This window comes from Apodemus sylvaticus, chromosome 7 (assembly GCF_947179515.1).
Source record: "Apodemus sylvaticus chromosome 7, mApoSyl1.1, whole genome shotgun sequence".
NCBI lineage: Eukaryota > Metazoa > Chordata > Mammalia > Rodentia > Muridae > Apodemus > Apodemus sylvaticus.
In genome coordinates, this window is record NC_067478.1 from 5,041,175 (window position 1) to 5,064,635 (window position 23,461).

General features: G+C 53.5%; 1 protein-coding gene across 3 annotated transcripts; it reads left to right on the plus strand.

Annotated features, from left to right (window-relative positions):
* The first annotated feature begins 546 nt into the window (after positions 1-546).
* On the plus strand, positions 547-23,331 carry Plcd1 (phospholipase C delta 1). 3 transcript variants are annotated; one of them, XM_052187009.1, is made up of 15 exons: positions 549-704; positions 9,410-9,574; positions 13,249-13,477; positions 18,584-18,713; positions 18,805-19,036; positions 19,746-19,947; positions 20,037-20,181; positions 20,259-20,408; positions 20,496-20,654; positions 20,903-21,062; positions 21,251-21,367; positions 22,225-22,403; positions 22,508-22,640; positions 22,722-22,871; positions 22,990-23,331. In XM_052187009.1, the coding sequence occupies exons 1-15, from the start codon at positions 671-673 to the stop codon at positions 23,073-23,075; spliced, it is 2,271 nt and encodes a 756-aa protein (XP_052042969.1). In that variant the 5' UTR covers positions 549-670; the 3' UTR covers positions 23,076-23,331. The 3 variants fall into 3 exon arrangements, with proteins under 3 accessions (XP_052042968.1, XP_052042969.1, XP_052042967.1); XM_052187007.1 differs by lacking the exon at positions 549-704 and adding an exon at positions 5,832-5,991; XM_052187008.1 differs by having other exon boundaries at positions 547-704; positions 22,508-22,871.
* Positions 23,332-23,461: the final 130 nt, after the last annotated feature.

Genomic DNA, 23,461 nt, shown 5'->3' on the forward strand with positions numbered 1-23,461 from the left:
CCCATCTTCTCCCCTCCTCAGCGGGGGAGGGGCCTATACCTGCTTGCTGTTATCCCTGCCTTCATGAAAGTCTCCCAGAGCTAAAGAGAGGGACCCCTCTCTTGGAAAAAACAAAAAACAAAAAAACAACCTAGATATTACTCTCCCCAAACGTGGCAATGTGGGCTCGGGCAAGCACGCGTTTCTCAGAAGACAGGCCAAGACTGCCCGGCTAAACTGCCGCTTAAGCAGTGATTCCTGAGCCCACTAAGACCCGATTCTGATTCTTTCCCACATCACCCACAACCCCAGCGAGGCCAGGCGCCCACGGGCAGGGCGTGGGGCCGGCAGCTCGCTGTAATGACAGGGCCTGTGGGTCCTGGCGGTGGAGGAAGCGGGAGGGATCTGACTATTTCTGGCCCTGGCGCACCCAGCTGGCCCGAGCCCCGGCCAAGGTTGGCTAGCCTTCCCGGCCCCCCGCTCCGCGTCCTTGCCCGGTCCCCTGGAGGGGCGGGGAGAAGCGCCGGTTGGCGCGCCCGGGGGGCGGTGCGGTGTCCAGGACCCACCCCCGGCCGCCTCCCACCGCAGTTCAGTTGGGTCCCTGCACCGGCCTGCGCAAGGACCCCAGGCCGCTCGGTTGTTGGCTCAAGTGAATCACGCCGCGTCCCCTCCGCCGCGCGCCCCGACGGGCATGGACTCCGGTCGGGACTTCCTGACGCTGCACGGTGAGTGTCCCGCCCGCAGGGGAGACCCTCGGGAAAGCCTGTACCCACCGGGGACGGGGGCGGGGGGCAGGAATAACAGCTCCTTCGGCTGCATTCAAACCACCAGAGAGTCAACTCCTTGTCCCCTTGTGGGATCCCGGAAAAACCTCAGCCTGCGCTGGGCGCAACCTTGGGCGTTTCCAGACTTCCCCCAAATCTGGCCCAAGAGATCGGGGAGCAATGCAGACTTCTCTCGGGGATTTCCCCTTAGCCTGTTCATAAAAGGCTGGGCTCCTCTGTCCAGATGGCAACAAAACGGTCGGGGAAAGAACCGGGACAGCATCCTTAGACCACCAATCTCTCTTCAGAGGCTTCCCAAAACACGGGTACGCCTAAAACGAGTCAGGCCGCGAGGGTGTGGCAGATGAGGGTGTAAGTGGGTGGGGCGAGGAGGAGGTGTGCAAGTTTGGCTGAGGTCGGTCTGGCAGCCTTGGCTGCCTAGAGCAGAAAACAGCGATGCCAGTGCTGGGAGGAGCAGCGCGATCTTTTTGCTGACCCCCCCCCCGCCCGCCCCGCCGGAGTCGGCCAGGTCTCAGCGAGAACCGCCTGGCAGCCCCTTTGTCCATCCGGCTTTGTTTCTTCCCATCTGGGCTAGCTCTTCTCCCCATGGCTGTCCCTCTAGCAGAGAGGAAAGCTCAGGCTCCTGGCTGCTTGTCTTAGATGCGTCCAGGGAAGGGAGAGGAACTGGTATTCACGCTCGCTCTGGGGGAGGGGCTATGGGAAGTCTTTCCTTCGTGTCCCCTCAGGTCAGCTGCTGCCTCAGCAAAACCCGCTCCTCTCACATCGATCCACTGCCTAGCAGCATTGCTCACTTTTCTCCAGTATCCTTGAGATTGTAGGGTTGTTTTTTTTAAAAAATAACACATATTGTGTGTGTGTGTGTGTGTTTGTGTGCACGCGCGCGCGTGTGCTCAAGAGGGGATGTGGAGGTCAGAGGACAACTTGCAGGAATCGGTTCTCTCCTTCTACCACGTGGGTTCTAAGGATCAAACTCAGGTCACTGGGCTTGGCAGCAGTTGCCCGTACCCACTGAGACACCTCACCACCTGGGTTGTAGATTTTTGTGCTCACCCGTCCTCCCGCTCCGCTCCACTCCCCCTTGGATGTGTGCCCTGCCGCCAGCCCCCAACCTGTTTTGCGTTTGTCAGTTGACCTATACATTGTTGTCACCAGAGCCCAGGAAGCTTGGGGTTCTCAAAGCCACCTTGTTGTGGCTGTGTTCCTATCCCTCCCACTGTTCCCTCATTCTCCTCAGAGGTCAGAGATTCCCCCACAGCTCCTGACACACTGGTGGGGAGAGAGGGTGGGCAGCTCAGAGAATCACAGTGGCGAGAATCTCTGCCTCCATCCACTAGCTATTACTGGCTACCTAGCAGGCTGCCCGGCTCTCCCCTGCCTGCCTCCCTCTGGCTGCCTCTGACTCCATAGTGTCATAGAACTTGGGTCATTGAACAGGCTCTAACCCAGTGTCTGTGCCCTTGTCCCCTTTCTTTCTTGGGTTAGCCTTGGTATCTCCCATACAGAGAAAGACACAGAGCCTCAGTCTAATATAGCCCAGGCTTGGCCAGCCTGGCCCATCCTGTTTGAGACCAGCCTCCCGAAGTTGTGACTCAGTCCAGCCTTTCCTGCAGGACTGGAAAGTACACTGTGGCCAAGCTGACGGACCTGTGGGCCCACTGCTTCAAGCATGGCATCCACAGTGACCTCTATACGCAGCTCCTGCATGCAGATGGGGGGAGGAAGAGCGGTAGAGGAGGGCCGCGGCCGGAGACTGTGGTCACTGGCTTGCACTTGGTAGCTGACGGGGAGCCTGCATTCCTTTCCACAGTGCAGGTCCCAGAGCACTGGTCACTTTCTGGCTTGAGCAGTTGGGGGTCTGCTGGGGAGATGCCCTTAGTCCCCTTCATTAGCTGGAGACCTATGGACTCACCAAGAGATGAAACGAGGCTTCTGTCCTTCTTACTCATACAGATGCGATGCTGGATAAAGCCATCTGTTGTGAAGACAGACAGTAGAGTTCGTTTGCTCTCTCTCTCTCATGTCAGATAAGTCATTTGACTTATAGGCTCCTTGATTTTCTTACAGGAGTCACACCACACACACACACATACACACACACATACACACACATACACACACACACACATACACACACACATACACACACACATACACACACACATACACACACACATACACACACACACATACACACACACACATACACACATGCACGCACACACGCTGGGAGTTGTCTGGCAGGGTGGGCAAATGATGGGACAGTACCAAGGGCAAATGTGGCTGGAGTCGGATGCATGAACCGAGGGTCTCTTTCTCCCCCTGAAGCCTGCTATAATTGATACTACAGTTCCCCTCTTCCCCGCCTACCCTGCCCCTTTCTATTTTAGCTAAGCCTGGACTGGCATCCCCAGCAGATCCCTGAAAAGACATCACCTCCCAGGACCTTTTCCTTCACTGAAGACATTCACCCACACTAACTTGCCCTGTACCTGACCCGCCTGCCCTATTTCAAGAACTGGCATTCTCTAAAAGAGACAGGGGAGTCCCACGAGCCACAGGCTCCACTCCCAGCTTCGCTATTTGCTATGTAACCTTTGCCTTTCTGAGCCTTTTTCTCAACCATGGGATTGCAAGGTATTTTTCCACAGAGGATGTTGCCAGGATAAAATATTAGTGGGGGTTGGGGACTTCAGCAGAGTGGCTTGGCAGGCACACATTCCTGGTTTGGTCCGCAGCACCTTGTAAGCCTGGCATAGCGGCACAACATGACAATTCTAGCATTTGGAAGGTGGCAATCATTAGTTCAAGAATTGACAGTCCTCAGCTGCACAGGGAGTTGGAGGTCAGCCTAGGGTACATAAGATCCTATCGCAGACAAACAAAATTAACGGGCTTAGGAGTTCTGGGTTGCTTCAAAAGCCAGGGACCCCAAGAAAAGTGATCACAGCAAGTAGGGGTAGCCAGCTCCCCACTGACGGGAGTTAGGTTTCAAAGCTGTCTGCTTTTGGGATGCTGGGAATATCACACACACACATTGGATCTTCTCAGAACTGCATTCTAATGTTGTGGGTTACTTTCAGTTTGCTGGTGTTTGGGGGTTTTATTTGTTTAGTTTTTGAAACAGAATCTCATGCCCTAGACTGGCCTGCTCACTATGTGGCACAAGCTGGCCTCAAACTCATAGCCATCCTCCTGTCTCACAACCCTGAGTACTACAGTTACAGATGTGAGCCACTGTAACAAACTTAGGATCGTGATCTTAGGTGCATCACATAAAGTGCTGAAGAATTCAAAGAAATACAGCCTGCTGGGATTCGATCGCATCGGGGCCCAGGCGGTCTTTGTTCTGATTAAGAACCTCTATATAGCCTGGGTGGTGGCGCGCATGCCGAGGGTTGGGAGGCAGAGGCAGAGGGTTCTCTTAGTTCAAGGCCAGCCTGGTCTACAGACAGAGTTCTAGGAAGCCAGAGCTATGCAGAGAAACCTGTCTCAAACAAACAAACAAACAAACAAACAAACAAATCCCCTTTCCATGTTTTTTGTTTTGTTTTTGTTTTTTACAGTGTGGGTATTCTACCACCCCTCCCCCTCAAACGAACCCTTTCCTGTGTCCTCCTCATCCTGTGTTCATCTCCACTCAAGTGCCTTGCTCATTACTCATCCCTCACTGGGACCGTAGGCAACCTACTCGCTCTGCGCTTTGGGTTTTTGTTTTTACTGCTTGTCTGTGCCAAAAAACTGGCTTTGCCAGTGACTCAGTGTTGCTACTGCAGTGAACCCAGAGGGGACCTCTTCAAGGACAGAGGGTAAGGGAGGGGGTGAGTCAGGCCTCTGGGTGGTGTCCTGACCCTCCTGCTGTGGGGACTCAGTAATTGCAGAGTGAATGAAAGGGAAGTTGTAGGGATGAAAGGCCCCAGTGTTCCCGGGCACTCTGGCCACACAGTTCTGCACAAAGTTGCAGTCTTTCTGATTTATTCTAGGTAAGCCTGCAGACTCCCTTTGAGGGCAGCATTTCCCTCCTCCTCCTCCTCCTCCTCCTCCTCCTCCTCCTCCTCCTCCTCCTCCTCTTCTTTTCATTACTTTTTTTTTTTTTTAAGAATTGCATTTGTGCCAAGTGGTGGTGGCACACACTTTTAACCTGGAGGCAGAGGCAAAGCAGATCTCTGAGTTTAAGGCCAGCCTGGTCTATACAGGGAGAAATATTGTTTCGAGGAGGAGGAGGAGCAGGCGCAGGAGGAGCAGGAGAAGAAAAAGAAGGAGGAGGAGGAAGAAGAAGAGGAAGAGGAAGAAGAGCGTTGGCATGCTATCTTGGGGATTCACAATGATTAGATAGGAAACGGAGAAGACCTGGGAGCAGACCGCAAACCTAATCACAACAAATCAGTTGAATAATAGAGGATTAGAGATTTGGAGGGCTCAGTGGATGAGGTCCGGCTCCCCCTGACCACCTCCACGTCTCTGTGTCACCAGAATTCGCTCTGCAGAGCAGTCTTCCCAGTCCTGATGCCTGGACTATCTTGTAGAGTTGGCGTTGGCATTCCTCGCCAGGCACTACCGCACACTTTCTTCCAGTCCCCACCCTCACACACCCTCTCAAGTGGAGGTTCTTCCCCTCCCTGCCTGGACTCCGCCTTTCCCAAGCAAGAGCCTCCTCCTGGGCTCCGCCTCACCCTCCGTGTGCTTCCTGGCTGTGATTCCTCCACGTCGCCTTCCAGGCGTGGCTGCCAGCCTCCGGACCTGGGTTATGTGTGGCAGGCTCTGCCACCCTAACCCTCCAGCCATGCTTGCTATACTAACACTCTGGAGGTGAAGTCACAAATATCCGGAATTCAAGGCTACCTCGGCCACATTGGGAGACGGATGCCAACCTCCCCCGTCCCACCTCCTGGGTTCTGGTTCCACTTCCTCCGCCTATTTTCTGTTCTCTCCAACCTCCCTAGCCCATGAACCCGCCCCCAGACTTGGCTCCGCCTCCAAGGATCTGGCCCCGCCTCCAGAGAGACGGACCCACCCCCCTCCTCTGAGGTTCTGGCTCCGCCTTCTCAAGGGTAGACTGCCCGCCGGACTCAGCCGGCTTCTAAACTAGGTTTCACCGGGGCAGAGATTTAGAACACCATGCAGTGTCTGGGGGTCCCGAGTTGCAGACGGGGCAGCGTGAGCCGCTCCCGGGAGCTCTACCTGCAGGAGCAGAGTCGCAAAGTGGCAGCGCTCAATGGACAGAGACTGGGTAAGGGATGCAGGGGAACCCGAGAGCCTGCTGTTGGGGGGAAAGAAAGGGGACAGCAGCTGGAACAGGACGCTCCTCCCTTTAAGCCTCAGATTATCCATGTTTAATTCTTCTGCGGGGCTGTGTTTTCAGTGTGGGTGTGTGGGGTGAGTACTGGGAGAGCTAGATTCCTAGCCTTTCCTGAGCAGCCCAATCTCCATGCTCCCTACAAACTCCAACCCCTCCTGGTTACAAACTCAGTCAGTGTGTGATTCCCTGTGGAGCTGGTGTGACTGTGGAACCCAGAGAGCTCTAGTATGACAGTGGACAAATGTAGACCTGAACAAGTGACAGTTGGTGACCCCAGGGTTGGCCAAGTGATTCTGTCACACTGATGGTATTGTGACACGATTGTATGGGGATGATAGTGTGTCATGCCCTATACCCTAGTGTGGCATTCTGGGACTGAAGGTGTCTGTGTGTAGCTCTGTGCGACAGTGTGCAGCTGACAGTGGCTGCTCATGACTGATGTGACTGTGTGGCCTAGGGTGTTGGAATGGCTGCCTTTCTGATGCCGTGTGGGTTTTCTGATGCTGCTACCCACTGGCTCTGTGTCTTCGAGTAGTGCGGCTACATGCTTTCTAGCTCTGACCCCGCAAGCAAGCTGCCTGCTTCTGAGTCCCAACTCTGCTGTGCAACTTCCTTCGACCTCAATTTCCTCCTCTGTAAAATGGGAATAATGATACTGCCTTTCTACCTAGGGGTTGTTTAGGAGATTAAACACATGTGCTGCCAACAGTAACTTATTCAAACATTAGCTATCATCACGGCGGCCGCTGTTATTATTATGATGATGACCTCCTGCACTGTACATGGCATACCCGTGTGTGAAAAACAGTAACACGTTCCCCGTGAGACTCTGAGGGTAGTTTGGGGGTAGTTTGCACGCCATGTGCCTGTGTGCAAGTTTGTGTCTGTGAGATCGTTTGTGGTGGTGTGGTATATCTTGGTGTAGCTGTGTATGAGCGTGGGTCCCAGGCCCGGCACATCTATCATGCAGCATGTTGGGGACATGGGCAGAACGTCTGGCACTCCTGAATTCCCACCTTCTGTGTCGCTTCCCTGTGGACAGCTAGCCTGGAAAAGATTGATGAAACCCTGAACGCTCAGCCCACCCTCCCTCCCAAGGCTGAGGTGAGGGCTGCATAGGGGATTCCCACAGACTTTCTACTTGTGAGAACAAGAGTCCTGTGGTAGGCCACCCACCCACAGGCCTCAGGATCAGGAAGCCCTTCCCACTCCATGGAGAGACCTGCCCAGATTTCCCAGTTCCTGGAGGGTGGTAGCTGTCACCCTACTAGAGCTTATCTCTGTCTGGGGCCACAGCTGGCTCCGGGACAGGATAACCTTGTCATCCTTTTCTTTACAATGTTTTCCAGAATGAGGCGGTGGGGGCTTGCCTTCCATTTCCCAGCAGCCCCCATTCCCATCTGAGCTGTGAGCTGGAGCTTGCTTAACTGTGACCAACTCAGGGGGCAGGGCATTGACAGACCGTCAGGAGGGGCCCCTTCCTAGTGCACCACAGCCTGAGAAGAGACAGTGGGATCTCCCAGCAGAGGCCAGAGGTGACTCTGCTCTGATAGTCTGGAAACTCCCTAACCTTCCCTCCACTGGAGACACTCTATGTCTTCTCTCCTCCCAGGTCTCCCGACACTGAAGGAAAGCTGTCTGTACTGAGGTAGAGCATCTTCTAGCAATGGGTAGATGATGGGACAAAGGTGGTGGTGTGTGAGATAACTGTCATCTCGAAGGACTGGCAATAAGGCTTGGCTTTCTGGGACACTGTTCTTACCCCAGGGCAGATGAGGGAGCAGAGGCCGGGGAGTGGGGGAGAAGGAGGCTTCTGAAGCTATAGGGGTGGATGTTCTCACACAAGCAGCAAGCTGAAGAGGGGTAAGGAAGACGTTGGCGAGTGAAGCCTGGTCTGCACTGGCTTGTAGATAATGTGATGAAGGCCATCAGGGCACAGCACGGATTAACTGGGAGGAGATATGAGAGGCGGAGGGTCTGGGATCAGAAAAGCCTGCAGCTTTGTGACGATTCTCCAGCACAAGCCTAGATTCTGGCTCCTCAAACAGGAAGGCTGGAGGCCCTGATGCCACTTTTCTATTGGGTCACGTGGTTTTAGGACACATTCAAGTGTCCAGTTGGCTTTGAAGAGATCTGGCTGCTGGACCGCGTGTGCTGTAAACACACGTGCGGGCATGCATGCATGTGCCCACACCGCCTCATAGGTGTGTCTGCCTCTGTGTCCCACTGGTGCATTATTAAGCTACAGGGTGCAGATCTCTTTTATCATCCTTACTACAGAATTTGTGTGCAGATGAAGTCCCTTAAGGGGCTCAATGTCTTCCAGGCGCCTCCTGCCTGGGTCTGTCAGGAGAGGACTGTGAGTACGCCCAAGCCCGTGACTCGGGTCAAGTCACACAAGAGCTGGGCAGGAGTGGGACAAGCCGGCAGAGTTCTGTCCTCCCTGTGGGCCCTGTCTCAGCTTCTGAAAGACTGAACTCCATCTTAAAGCAACCATTTGCTGAGGGAGCCCGATCCCAGGACACTCAGTGGTCGGGGTCCAGTCCGAAAGACAGAGCCATCTCAGCAGGATAGACCCAGTCCGCAAAGGGCTCATCATTCTCTTCTGGGGACAAAGATCAGAGAATGGTTTAAGCGGATTCTAGTTAGAGGTGGGGTCAGGGATATAGGGAGAGAGTGGCTGGGGTAGCATAGCCCCAGGGGTCCCACAGCTGTAAACCCTGAGGTCAGACAGCTGCTCAGGAAGTATGCCGGAATTTAGGTACAGATAACGTTGGAGCCCTCGGAGGCAGGAGTTAGTTGGCTCTGCCGGCCCTGGTCCATTCCCAGCTGAGTTGTCAGCCACTTTCCTCCCCTCCTTTCCTTTGTCTTTTAGTCCCAGCTCACCTCACTCCGAGCCAGGCCACTACCCAGATCGCCCAGCAACCGCAGGCTTTTGAACTGTGCTCACTGAGGTTTTAGACAAGTCATGGTGTCTGAGTATGGGCTTGGGGCAGAGAGTGTAGCACAGTGGTCAAACACTTGTCTGCAGCCGGCAGTGGTGGCACACGCCTTTAATCCCAGCACTTGGGAGGCAGAGGCAGGTGGATTTCTGACTTCGAGGCCAGCCTGGTCTACAGAGTGAGTTCCAGGACAGCCAGGGCTACACAGAGAAACCCTGTCTTGAAAAACCAAAAACCAAACAACAACAAAAACCAAAAAACCCACTTGTCTGCTATGCACAGATACCCTGGGTTCAATGGATACTCAATACTGGGGCAGAAAGTGTGATCGTAGGTGGGTAGAAGGCTTCCCTGTGAAGAGGGACACTGTGGAGAAAGTGACATCTCACCGGCGTTGTCTCTCCCAGGACTGCAGGATGACCCAGACCTTCAGGCTCTTCTGAAAGGTAGCCAGCTCCTGAAGGTGAAGTCCAGTTCGTGGCGTAGAGAACGCTTCTACAAGCTACAGGAGGACTGCAAGACCATCTGGCAGGAATCGCGCAAGGTCATGAGGTCACCGGAGTCGCAGCTCTGTGAGTGCCTAGGGTCCCGTGGCGGGTGTGGTACAGGGTTGGGTGGAGGCCAGTCATGGACCGTGACCACAGGCTGGCCTTGCATAAGGAACGAAAAGGAAGAAACTCAGGTTGGCTGGGGTCAAGGAAAGATTGGTGTTATTTCCTATGTAGGAAAACCAAGGTTAGGCTGGGCACAGAGAGAAGCCATAGGAGTTAATGGAAGGTGAAGATATTTAACCGTGGCTACAAATGGGGACAGCCAGGCTCAGAAGCAACTGTGGAGCTGGACAGGGTAGTTTGAATGCAATGGTGCCACCGGGACATTGGGTGGATCAGAGTGGCAGGGTCAAAAGCAAGGCCCAAAGTCCGGGGACAGATAAGGTACTTCCGGGCCAGCGGCTGGTATGTAAGGTGGGGCTCAGGAGGACTTAACTCTCCTGGGACCTGAGCTGGAGAGGAGGGAGGAGACCTGGGACTGGGCACTGTCCTTCTAGAGCATCTCAAAGGCCCAGGGATCCAGATCTGATGGTGGGTGTGTGAATGGGGACAACCTCCTGAGAGGTCTGGGGGTGGTTTTGCAGACATGCCCTTCAATGCAGGAGCTCCCTGAAAGTTCTGTATGACAGAGACATCCATTACACCTTACCTGAGAGCCGGGATTGGGGATGAGGTTAGCCAAGTGCTATGTTAGAACTCTGTGACACTGGGCTAGGGTCCTTCCTGTACTGTCAGATATGGGAGCCTCCAGCCCCAAGATTCTTGAATAATTCCTTTTGCTAGAATTAAAGGCATGCACCACCATGTGGACTGTGTCTTTTTATTTATCTACTATTTTTAAAATAATTTTATTATGTACATGTATATGTATATGAAGACACTATAGCTGTCTTCAGACACACCAGAAGAGGGCAGAGAGCATTGGATCAAATTACAGATCATTGTGAGCCCCCATGTAGTTGCTGGGAGTTGAACCCAGGACCTCTGGAAGAGCGGTCAGTGCTCTTCACTGCTGAGCCATCTCTCCCGCCCCTATTGTTGTTTAAACGAGACCTCGTACAGCCAGAACTAGCCTTGACTTTACCGTTTAGCTGTACATCCTAAGGATGGATTCCTGACCCCTCTGCTGTAGCCTCCTGGTGCTCTCCTTTTGAGGATGGGACTCTAAAGTGTCTCAGAGATTACTCTGAGAGCTGGGGATATAGCTCGATCGATCAGATCTGTAGAACTCTTGCCTAAGCATGCATGCAGCCCTGTGCTGAGTCCACAGCACTGGGTGTAGGGGCATGTGCTAGTAACTGAGTATTTGCTGGTTAGGGATAGGCTCAGAAGGTCAAGGTCATCTTCATCTGCATAGAGAGTTTAAGACCAGCTTAGCGTTAGCATTTTGTCTAAGCTCCGCCCCACGGTTACCTGGCAACAGCCAGGTGTACCTGACTCACTATTAAAGGGGCTGCTTGCCCCCTCCGCTTTGCTTTCTCCTGCCTTCCTGCTCTCTCCTGCTCTCACTCTGTCCTGTCTCTCCTGCTCCCCCTCTCTCATTCCCCTCCCCCGTCTCTCCACATGCTCATGGCCAGCCTCTATTTTTCTACTCCCTCCCTCTGTGTCTCTGTCTCTGTCCTTCTCCCTCAACCTCTCTCAACCGCCCTCCCCATGCCCTGAATAAACTCTATTCTATACTAAACTGTCCTGTGGCTGGTCCCTCAGGGTGAAGGGATGCCTCAGCTGTGCCCACAGAGGCACCCTGTTCCCCAACACCTGACTACACATCCACCAAACATAGTCCTTCTCTCCTTATCATTTTATAAAACTTAGAAACATGAATCCCTGTCACCAAAACAAACAAACAACAAAACCGCCTTGAGACTCATATAGGGGTCACAACCCAACTAATGGCTCCTAGCACAGGGGTAACCCCTGACCTTGCCAGTGTTTGTGAAGCCAGACAGGCTGCTACACTGGGCTCCTGTCCTGACACAGGATTTCCTGTTAGTTACTGGCAGGTGGGGGTGGATGGGCTCTCTCTGGAGTCCTGGTGGGTACCTTTGAATGTGCACTTGGTGCTTGGTGGGGGATGGGGAAGGGGTAAGAAGAGAAGGCCCCTCCCTACGCCCTTCCTGGAGCACCGTCACTCAGGCTAGCCCCTGTGAACAGTGAGGAGCCAGGTTGAGATGGGGCTCAGACCCAGGGGCACTATGGGAGGCTTGCTTCCGACTCAGACGGCCGCCACCGGCCTCATGTTTAGTCGGACTCGTTTGAAATTATTTTTCCCAGGTAAGGGTTGAGGCTCTTGCATGCCATGTCACCTTACCTCTGGGGAAACTGAGTCCGGATAATGGAGGAGTAACAGGTTCTCCGGGTTCTCTTTGTCTCTCTCTCCTGCTGAGTCTCTCCAGTACCTCCCAGTGCTCCCACTTTGTCCATAGGAGTGTTATCAGCAGTGAAGGCAGCTGGCCTTTCTCTCCCTGGGCCCAGGGGCTCCATGACCCAGGCTTCCTGTTTTCTTTCCTGGTTCAGCCGTCTCAGCTGCCACATGTGGGGCAAAGAAAGATTATCCAGGGATGTGCTCTGCATCCCAGATGGTGCAGGGGCCATGGGTCCCACTCTTCAGAGCCTGTGACCCAGCCAAGGCACATGGTACACATGTAGTCCTGAGGGTGGCTGAGGGGCCCCGGGAACTCAGGGTAGGAGGGGTTTGGGGAGGATCCAGACGGAATGGATGGGAAAGGCTGAAGAAGGATGTGACGGAGAAGGGCTTGTCTGTCCCCGGAGCTAGGAAGACTGGCTTGATGGAAAGGCCCTCCCAACCTCCTAAGGGCAGAGAGATGTCCTCTCCTAGACCCCCAGGAATAGCATAGTGAGCCCACTGTGGATGTGTCTAACCTGCTGGGGTGGCCTTTTCTGTCCCTTATTGCTGAGCCCCCTGAGTCTAGGATCCCTCAGAGTACAGTATCTCTAACGCAGAACTCAGCTTTTCCGGAAGCTGAGACGGGCCTACGAGGACCTAACCCTGCCGCCGTCTCCCTGTCCTGCCCAGCCCTCTCAGACTGGACTCAGAGTCCAGAGACTCTGCTCTCTCAGAGACGCAGACTGGCTGCTTCTCTGCCTCTTGGGACTCTGGAAGGTGACACTTTTCTGTACCCTTCTGCCAAAGGGTTCCCTGAAGCCAGAACTCATGCAGTCACACACAGGGTGAACTCATCGCTTTTCTCCCTGGCTTTGGGATTCTGCCCCTAGACCCCAGAGCCAGGACTGTCCAAAGTGGTCAGTAGAGGGACCGGAAGGCAGGGATAGCTGTGGGGGCTCAAAGACCAGTATGGTCTGGAGGGTGCGTGACATCTCTCTATCACAGGTACCAGTCACAGCGGAGTCTCTCCAGGAGGCCTGCTTCAGGCTTCTGCTATCTGGTTCTTTTATGTCTGGGACTGTCGACCTGAGTCCTTGCTTCCCTTCCTATCCCACAATCTCTGCTTCTGTGTCTCCCTGTGTGTTCATCCCATTCTGCTCACGGATGGCTCTCCTGTCCCCTGCCTGTGAAGTGTTTCCATTCCTCTGCTCTCCTGACCTCCTGTCCTCCCTGGACCCCCGAGTCTGGCTGTGGCACTGGGCTCTGCCCCTCTCCTCACGGCCACGGCTGTGCCAGAGGCAGTCATCCACCCCACAGCCTGAGCTGCCGACCCTTCCCCTCTTTGCAGTCTCCATCGAAGATATTCAGGAGGTACGGATGGGACACCGCACAGAGGGCCTGGAGAAATTTGCCCGAGACATACCCGAGGACCGATGCTTCTCCATTGTCTTCAAGGACCAGCGCAATACCCTGGACCTCATTGCCCCGTCTGCAGCTGATGTTCAGCACTGGGTGCAGGGTTTACGCAAGATCATCCATCACTCGGGCTCCATGGACCAGCGGCAGAAGCTGCAGCAGTATCCTCCTGGGGGCAGTGGGTCCTGGCTGGGCACGGGATGTGTTATGGTCAGTTGTGCCGCCGTAACAAAATGCTGGAGCGTGTCAGATCCTATGCTGGTTGCTGTGACACTTGGCAATAATGAATCAGGAGAAGAGGGGCATATTTTATGTTTTAGGAGAATGCAGTCCACCGACCAGGCCAGGAAAGGCATGTGGCAGGAACTCGGGGCGGCTGGTCACATCGTGCCTTCAGTCGGGAAGCCCAGAGAAAGGGGTTAACACTGAGGTGCAGCTCACACCCTTCTCACTCAGCCTGAGAATCCAGGGAACAGAGTGAACCCCATTTCTCTCCTCATTTAATCTCCTCACACTCCCTCAGAGACACACCCAGCTGGTCGCTGCAGGGCTGGGCGGCTTGCCCCACTTCAGGGTGTTTCTTCAGTCCTAGCATGGCTGGGTCTGCTGAGAGCCCTCTCCCTGGTATGCAGGCTGCTTTCTCACTCTGCCCTGTCATGAAAGAGAGAAAGCTGTCCTTTCCAGGCACGCTGGGCCTTGGTCAGGGCCCCACCTTCATGTTCTCATGTAACTCAAGTTACCTTCCAAAGACTCCTGCTTCTGAAATCATCGTAACAAGGGGTTGCTGGTTTTCAACTATGAATTTTAGGAATTCTCGTTTTAACCCATGGCAGAAGGAAAAGTACGGAGGGCCTTCTGACCCAAGGCCAACAGCTGTGTCTCTCTGATTCTCTCTGCAAGCAGTGTGGATAGGCCCTTGGGAGTGGGGTGGGGTGGGGTGGGGTGGGGTGGGACAGAGGTGGGGTGATATAGTCATGTTCTTCCGGGTTACTGCCCTCAAGGACTTGGAGAGCGATGCTGGGACCCCAGTGTTCGGATCTGCCTGGCGGCTAAACACAGTAACTTGTGGGTCAGCTCAATTTGTTGATCTTGCTTCAGCGTGAGATTAGGCCCGGGACCTGTTCTCATGTTTGTTTTGTTTGCCCGAGACAGGTTCTAGGCTGGAACTTGTGATCCTCCTGCCTCTCGAGTGCAGGGATCACAGCTTTTCCCATCATGCCCTGCAGCATCCCATTTTATGACAGTTTTATAGAGGGATAATTCACATGCCATAAAATTAACCCACGCGTTAAACCCAGGGCTGGGACAGTGGTTCGTTAGTGAATGGTTTGCCGTGCAAACATAGGGACCTGAGTTCTCAAACACAGCACACATGTGAAAGCCAGGAGTGGGGCTGGAGGGTCGATTCAGCAATGGCTCGGTGGGTAAGAGCTTATATAAGAGCTTATACTGCTCTTCCAGAGGATCCAAGTTTGGTTCCCAGCACCCACGTCAGCTAACTCACTGTGGCTCGCACGTAGCTCCTGCTTCAGGGAACCTGATGCCTGTACCTGCACTCATGTGCACACACACACACACACACACACACACACACATACTTAAAAATAAGGTAAAAGAAGAATGTAAAGCCAGATATATACAACCTTAGCACAGACAGGTAGATCCGTGGGTCTCCCTGGCCAACCGGCCTAGGCTAAGAAGTGAGTGCCAGGACAGTGAGAGATCTTGTCTCAGGGGACAAGGCAGACAGCACCCAGGGACCAACACCTGTGGCTGGCCTTTAGTCTCCACAAGCACACGTGTCACTGTTGAACCTGATTCCGTGTGTTTTCACATACTTAGAACTGTGCTGTCATTCCCATCCCTATGTTAGGGCATTGTCACCCTCTCCTGCCCCCCACGACCCTGGCCCCATTAGCAGCTCTTTCATATTTCCCCCAAAGTCAGACCTAGACAGCCCCCATCTAATCCTGCATATATCGCTGTCTGTGGCTTGCCGTAGACGCAGAGTCCCGCAGCCTCTCCCGAATGACTTCTTCCTAGTGTGTGTCCACGCTCATTCACTCTCCACTGTGGCTCTGCATGCCACTCCTTCCGGTGTCCTAACAGCATCCCACCGCATGGACACACCCTTCCATTACCCCTAACTCATCCGTGACGGGGCCTGTGAGTCCATTCCTCTCTCGGACTCTCATCTGCGGTGAAAACTCGAAAGCACGTTTTTGTGTGAATGTGTTCTCATCTCTCCTAAGTACATACTAAGAGGAAGATGGCCAGATTTTTTTGGTAACTTTTATGTTTAACTTAAAAAAAAAAAAGATGTTATTTTTATCATTTTATTTTAAGTGTATGTGTGTTCTGTCTGCATGTATGTCCATGTACCATGTCCATGCCTGGTGCCAGAGGAGACCAGAGAAAGGTGTTAGATCCCTTGAAACTGGAGTTACATGCTGCAGTGAGCCGTCATGTGGGTACTAGGGGTCGAACCCCAGTTCCTCTGGGAAAGCAGCCAGTGCTCTTAACCACTGAGCCATCTCTCCAACCCCTCGTTCTAGTTTTAAGTATGTGTCTGTGTGTCAATAGTGTGTCCACGTGTGTACAATGCCTGCCTAAGTCAGCAGAGGACACTGGATTCCCTGGAGTTCAGTTAGGAGACATTGGGAACAGCCCCACGTAGGTGCTGAGAACCGGATTCTGGTCCTGTAAGCCACACCCCTCCCCATGTTTAACTTTTTGAAAACGTGTCAAATCATTTTCCAAAGTTGTTTCAACAATTTAGATTCCCACCAGCAAGGTGGGGGGGGGGTTCCATTTTTACATCAATAAAATCACTAGCTCTTAGGTTTCTCTTTGGTTACAGATACTCTCTTGGCTGTGAAGTAAATCTCTGGTTCATTTTCTGCTTGCTTTTGTGTGTATGGGATAGGAAATCTATTTTCTCTTTGCATTTGAATGTGCAGTCATTCCAGCACTGTGCATTGAGACTTTTTAAAAAAGATTTATTTATTTATGTATATGAGTACACTGTAGTTGTCTTCAGACACACCAGAAGAGGACGTCAGATCACATTGCAGATCGTTGTGAGCCACCATGGGGTTGCTGGGAATTGAACTCAGGACCTCTGGAAGATCAGACAGTATTCTTAACCTTTGACCCATCTCTCCAGTCTGAGACTTATTTTTTTATAATTAATTTTATTACGTTAGTTATTTATTGGGTGTGTTTGCATACTTGTCAATTCTGTGTGTGGCGCTCAGAGGATAACTTGTGGGCGTCAGTCTCTACTGCCTTATGGGTCCTGGGGATTAAACTCAGTTGTCAGGGACCTGTAGTTGTTGTGCCAGCTCATGGGCCTGAAAAATACATTATCCTGTTGTGTATTCTCATTGACTTGTCCATTGGCTGTGAAAATGAGTATTTACTCTGGACTTAGATCTGTCCATTTGTTCATCTGTCTGTCCTTCTGTGCAGTATCGCTGCACTCTCTTATCTCCCGTAACTTTGTAGTTGGCTTCATAATCAGCAAGTGTGAGCTGTCCAAATCTGTTCTTTGTTTTGCAAGATTGGTGTGGCCAGTCTGGGTCCTGTGGCTTCCCACATGTATTTTAAGGTCAGTTGTATCAATTTCTTGAAAAGAAGCCAACGTCATTTGATAGGGATCAAAGGTTAACTGGAGACTTTCCAACATGAAAATGTCTTTTGATCCATGGACAAGGTCAGGTGTCTTTACGGTTGATTATTCCTTTTTCCACTTGTTGAAGATTTGTGGTGTGTGTGTGTGTGTGTGTGTGTGTGTGTGTGTGTTTCCGTCCACAAGTGTGTAGTGCCTGCAGAGGCCAGAAGGAGGTACCAACTCCCCAGAGCTAGGGTTATAGGTGGTTGTGAGGCATCTGATGAGGACTCAGGATCTTAGGTCTGGTCCTCTGCAAGAACAGCAAACAGTCTTGTGTGCTGAGCCATCTCTCCAGCCTCCAGTCTCTTCCCATTTCTTTTAATGATGCTTTGTGGCTCTCAGAGTTTTAAGTTTTATACTTTTTAAAATTTTCAAATAATTTTAATAACTTTGGTGCTGTTATAATTTGTGTAGCTCTGGCTGTCCTGGAACTCTGTAGATCAAGCTATCCTGGAATTTGACCTGCCTCTGTCTTCCAAGTGCTTGGATTAAAGGCACCACTGCCTGACACCTCTTAGGTTTTTATTGTTGTTTGGTTTTGGTTTTGGCTTGTCTGTTCCAAGACAGAGTCTCAGATAGCTCAGGCTATCCTGGCACTGGCTATGTAGCTAAGGATGACCTAGAACTCCTGATTCTTCTGCCACAATCTCCTTCCCAGGTGCTGAGATTACAGGATATACAGGCCTGGCCTGGGGCTTAGACTTTTTTTTTTTTTAAGTTATGTAACATTTCTTATGCTGCCTGTGCTGTTGTTTTATGTATAATTAAATTCCAATGGCTTTTTTTTTCTTTTTTAAACATGCACCCATGAAGTTCATCCTCTTGTTTGACTCTGAGCTCTAATTGTGAGGACTGTGCTAGGAGCACCGCCCACCCCATCAATTCCTCTGAGTTTGAAGGGAGAAAGTGGGTGTGGTGTGGTCTGTGTGTAAGCATGGGCCAAGACATACCGAACAGGATGACTTGATCCAGGTTTCAGTTTACATGGGATTTCTCCACTTTCGATCAGTGGATGGAAATATGTGTTTCCAGCCTCAGGTACCAGAGGCACGCTGGCTGACAGCTCGAGAGACTCAGGCTGTTACCAGCACAGTAGGGAGAATGGACCAGCACAGTAGGGAGAATGAGCGGGGTGGGGTAGTTATTGCCTGGGTTCCTTTTCTGTAGTCTAAACTTCTACAGTGAACCTTTTAGTAAATATTTTCAAACGCCATCAGGCTTCGGAAGGAACAAATGGAAAAAGACCCCTAGCTGGGCCTGGTGGTGCAATCCTGTAATCCTGGCTACTCGAGAAGATGAGGCAGGGGGATCACCGGTGCTAGTTCACGGTGGGTGGTGTAGGTCCTTTGGACAGTTCCTGACTTAAAATGCAAAGTAAAGGTAGCGGTAGAGTGCTGTGTGAGACCCCGCCCAGTCACTAGCACCAAACAAACCGACCACCAAACAAGAGAAGCAAGGGAAAGACCCACAGTAAGGAAGACCTCCGGTCCGACCCCTGCTTTGTGGTCACGTGATCACGGGCAGCCGCACCTGCGCGCGGCTGGGATCTTGGTGGGCATCGGGCTGCTGTGTGTTTTCCTGACTGCTCGCCCAGCTGGATTCACTCCTGCTTGAGAAAGGCTGATAAAAACAAGGACAACAAGATGAACTTCAAGGAGCTGAAGAACTTCCTGAAGGAGCTCAACATACAGGTGGATGATAGCTACGCCAGGAAGATCTTCAGGGTGAGCTGGCTCGCTGTGGCTGTGGGGCCTTGGGCCTGGCCCGAGTGAGGCCAGCTCTGAGCCGTGCCCATGGGCTGTGCTGGGTTTGCAGGAATGTGACCACTCCCAGACAGACTCCCTGGAGGACGAGGAGATTGAGACCTTCTACAAGATGCTGACCCAGCGGGCAGAGATCGACCGGACCTTTGCGGAGGCCGCAGGGGCCGCGGAGACCCTGTCGGTGGAGAAGCTAGTGACATTCTTGCAGCATCAGCAGCGGGAGGAGGAGGCAGGGCCAGCTTTGGCCCTCTCTCTTATTGAGCGCTACGAGCCCAGTGAGACTGGTGAGGGCCCTGCAGTCCCATAGCCAGTGGCTGGGGAGACTGATGGAACTGCAGACAGAGAGACAGACAGACAGACAGACAGACAGACGTGTTGCAGGGAGCCAGCCCCAGGGTTGCTGACCAATGTGTGGCTATCCTGGGTAAGCAGGTGGATGGGAGAAAGCTCACTGTCTGCCCTGCCTGGGCCTCATTTTCCTCCAGTTTCCTTCTTCGTTGGCATTGAGCATCCCTGCCCCAAGACTCGGAAAGAAGTGGCTCAGAAAGCCAAGGCTATTTTTACTTCCTTCTTCGTTAGACAACTTCGATCCAGCTTTGGCACATGACCTAGAGAAGGCAGAGGCCTACTCAACACTCTCAGGCCAGCCTAGTTAGCTTGGTGAGACCCAGTCTCAAAGTACGGAGAATGGAGGACTTGGGGACATGGCTCAGTGGCAGAGTGCTTGCGTGAGACCCCGCGTCCAGTCCTCAGGACCAGGCACTCTAGGGACACAGAGGAGGTGACACCCTGCCTTTGGTACTTTTAGAATAGGAGGAAGGGAAAGAGACAGGGCCTCAGCACACCATAACCACAGTCTCACTGGGAGACCACGACTTCTGCTCCTCAGAGCTGCAGAGGACTGGGTGGGCAGGCCGAGCGGAGGAAAGACTGTTCTTTCCGCAGTGGTGGGCAAGTAGCTCTGACTGGAAATGGTGGCTTCTTCCTACCTAGCCAAGGCCCAGCGGCAGATGACCAAGGATGGCTTCCTCATGTACCTGCTGTCAGCCGACGGTAGCGCCTTCAGCCTGGCACACCGCCGTGTCTACCAGGACATGGACCAGCCGCTCAGCCACTACTTAGTGTCTTCCTCCCACAACACCTACCTGCTGGAAGACCAGCTCACGGGGCCCAGCAGCACGGAGGCCTACATCCGGTGCGGCCCAGGGAACGGTTAGGGGCGAGTCGGGGTGGGACCCGGGACGGGACCTGGAGGGTCCTAACCTAGTTGTCACCTCTCTGCAGGGCTCTGTGCAAAGGCTGCCGGTGCCTGGAGCTGGACTGCTGGGACGGCCCCAATCAGGATCCCGTCATCTACCATGGCTACACTTTTACCTCTAAGATACTTTTCTGTGACGCGCTCAGGGCTATCCGGGACTACGCCTTCAAGGTTGGCCGTGCCTGTGGGAGCGAGGAGAGGACACAAGGGGGTGGACGGTCCCTCCTAACTCATCTTGGGGCTTCTAGGCATCCCCCTACCCAGTCATCCTGTCCCTGGAGAACCACTGCAGCCTGGAGCAACAGCGAGTCTTGGCATATCACCTGAGGACCATCCTGGGGCCCATGCTGTTGGACCAGCCACTGGACGGGGTTACCACGAGTCTGCCTTCGCCCGAGGTACGGAGTGGGTGCCCTTAAGGTGGGGAAGCGAAGCCGGCTTGGAGGCCTACGTGGGTCCTGACCAGTCAGCCGTACTGTCCTCAGCAACTGAAGGGCAAGATCCTGTTGAAAGGGAAGAAGCTGGGTGGGCTGCTGCCTGCCGGAGGGGAAAACGGGCCGGAAGCCACTGACGTGTCTGACGAAGACGAGGCTGCCGAGATGGAGGATGAGGCTGTGCGCAGCCAAGTGCAGCACAAGGCCAAGGTTCTAGGGGAAGCTGTGGGGTGGGGCGACCCCGCCCCTTCCCACCCATTGCCCATGGGATGGTTGCCTTGCCTTGGGATTTCTGTGGCCGCCATTCAGACCCTCTGCTCCCCCTCTCTCTGTGTCTGTCTCCTCTCTCTCCCTCCCCTCTCCCCTCTTTCTCTCTCTTGTCTGGGTTTCTGGTGCTCAGTGCCCGCCATGTCCTACCCTACCTATGGCTCTAACCTGGGCCTCCCCGCGGCCTCCAGGAGGATAAGCTAAAGCTGGTGCCGGAGCTCTCCGACTTGGTCATTTACTGCAAGAGTGTCCACTTTGGTGGCTTCTCCAGCCCTAGCAGCTCTGGGCAGGCTTTCTATGAGATGGCGTCCTTCTCCGAGAACCGTGCCCTCCGGCTGCTGCAAGAATCAGGTGAGACCCTGTCCTTGCAGGCACATGATCCTGGCCTTCTGAACTGATCAAGACTGGGCCTGCCCTCCAGCCCTGCAGGGTCCCAAGTTGGCATTCCCCGCTCTGTGTCCAGACAGAACTGGTGGGGTGGATAGGCGAGTCTTTAGCCCACCAAGGCCTTTACTGCTGACTCGACTTCACCTGTTCAGGAAATAGCTTTGTCCGCCACAACGTGAGCCACCTGAGCAGGATCTACCCAGCTGGGCGGAGAACAGATTCCTCCAACTACAGCCCTGTGGAGATGTGGAACGGGGGCTGCCAGATCGGTACGGACCAGCTGGGGTTGGAGGGAGGTTAGAGAGAGCACTGGGCCTTGATATCCAGAGCTGTGAAGGTCTCAGGATGAGAGATCAGGGGTGGGGGTTGGGCACTGAGGAGATTTGGATGCAGGCCAAGCGCTGAGCGTGGAAACTGCCCAGCCATTGAGTCTGTGTCTGGTGTGAACTCCAGCCCTTTGAGTCTTGTTTGGGGGAATGGGGTCACACCTGTCATTCCAGCACTTTCCAGGTGGGGGTGGGTGAGTGAGTGGTCAGGAGTTCAGGGTTATTTTTGGCTATGTAGTGAGTTTGAGGCCAGCCTGGGCTACATGACACCCTGTCTCAGCCCCCCCAAAAAAGAGGCTGGGGAGATGACTCAGTCAGCAAAATGTCTGTCATACAAGCAGGAGGTGCTGCTTGGGACTCCTGCCCATGTAAAGCACAGTGGTGATGACAAGCAGTCTGTAATCAGAGCTAATGAGGCAAAGACGGGCTGAGCTCTGAGCCTGCTGGCCAGTCAAACCAGATAGATGATTCAGTAGGAACCCTGTCTCAAAAACTAAAGTGAAGACCCATTGAGAAAGGCGCCAGGCATTAACCTTTGGCCTCTGCAAGTACATGCAAACATACATGTGCACACATTCACACGACACATACCTATATTACACACCATACCTCCCCACACACACATGAACACATGGTCAATGTGGTGGGTCAGCTAGGATGCCGGGAGGGCAGGAGATACTGGACTATTGGATCCTGCTCTAACTCACACAGGAACCCAGTTGCTAGGACACTCTGGGCAGGCTGGGCTCTAGGACTCTGGGGCCAACCCACAGCTTGTGACTGCTCTGTTCCACCTGTAGTGGCTCTGAACTTCCAAACCCCTGGGCCAGAAATGGATGTGTACCTTGGCTGCTTCCAGGACAATGGAGGCTGTGGGTATGTGCTGAAACCCGCCTTTCTGAGAGATCCCGACACCACCTTCGACTCACGTGCCCTGACTCCGGGGCCCTGGTGGGCTCCGAAGAGGCTCCGAGTCCGGGTATGGCCAGACACGGGCGGGGGGGGGGGCGGGATGGCAGCCTGCGGAGATCCCGTTCTCCTCACTGCCATCCCTGAACATTCCCTGTCTCCACCTCTCCTTAGATCATCTCTGGACAGCAGCTGCCAAAGGTCAATAAGAGCAAGAATTCTATCGTGGACCCCAAGGTGATCGTGGAGATCCACGGGGTGGCCCAGGATGTGGCCAGCCGTCAGACCGTAGTTATTACCAATAATGGTAACGTATGCGTTGGGCCTGGGTCGGGCCAGGTTGTTGGTGCCGGTGACCTTGCTGTTGATATGGTTTCTGCCCTTCTAGGTTTCAACCCATGGTGGGACACAGAGTTTGAGTTTGAGGTAGCAGTGCCTGACCTTGCTCTTGTACGCTTCATGGTAGAGGATTACGATTCCTCCTCTAAGAACGACTTTATTGGCCAGAGTACTATCCCCTGGAACAGCCTCAAGCAGGGTGAGCGCTGGAGGGGAGGAGCCTGCCGGCAGCAGTGGGCGGGGCCTCAGTGCTCACCCACAGCTCACTGTGCCTTCAGCATGCTCTCCCAGTGACCGGGACTGTCCTTTCCCTCCAGGGTACCGCCATGTCCACCTCTTGTCTAAGAATGGAGACCAGCATCCATCCGCCACTCTCTTTGTGAAGATCTCCATCCAGGACTAAGCCCGGGGCGGGGTCTGATGCAGTCCGGACCTGAGTGGGCGGAGCTGCGTCCACACCTCCGGCAAGGCTGTCTTTGCTGCACCGACCTCTGGCTCTGAGCTTGAGGCCCCTGAACTGCCTCCAGCTCTAACACATTGCCTGAGCTTCTGTCTCTCTGGGGGGCCCAGGAGCAGTTCAAAAATTCCGTTAGGAACAACACTGCGTCCCTCTCCCTAACCTCTAGTTGACTTTAGGTTGTGAGTTTTTATTAAAAAAAAAAAAAAATCAGAAGATGAATCCTTCGAGTCTCTTTACAAAGACACCAGAGAGTCCCTCAAGGTCTCCATACACACCCCTTCTGACCGTCCGGGTCATGTGAAGCAAGCAGAAGGAATCCTTTTCAGGGT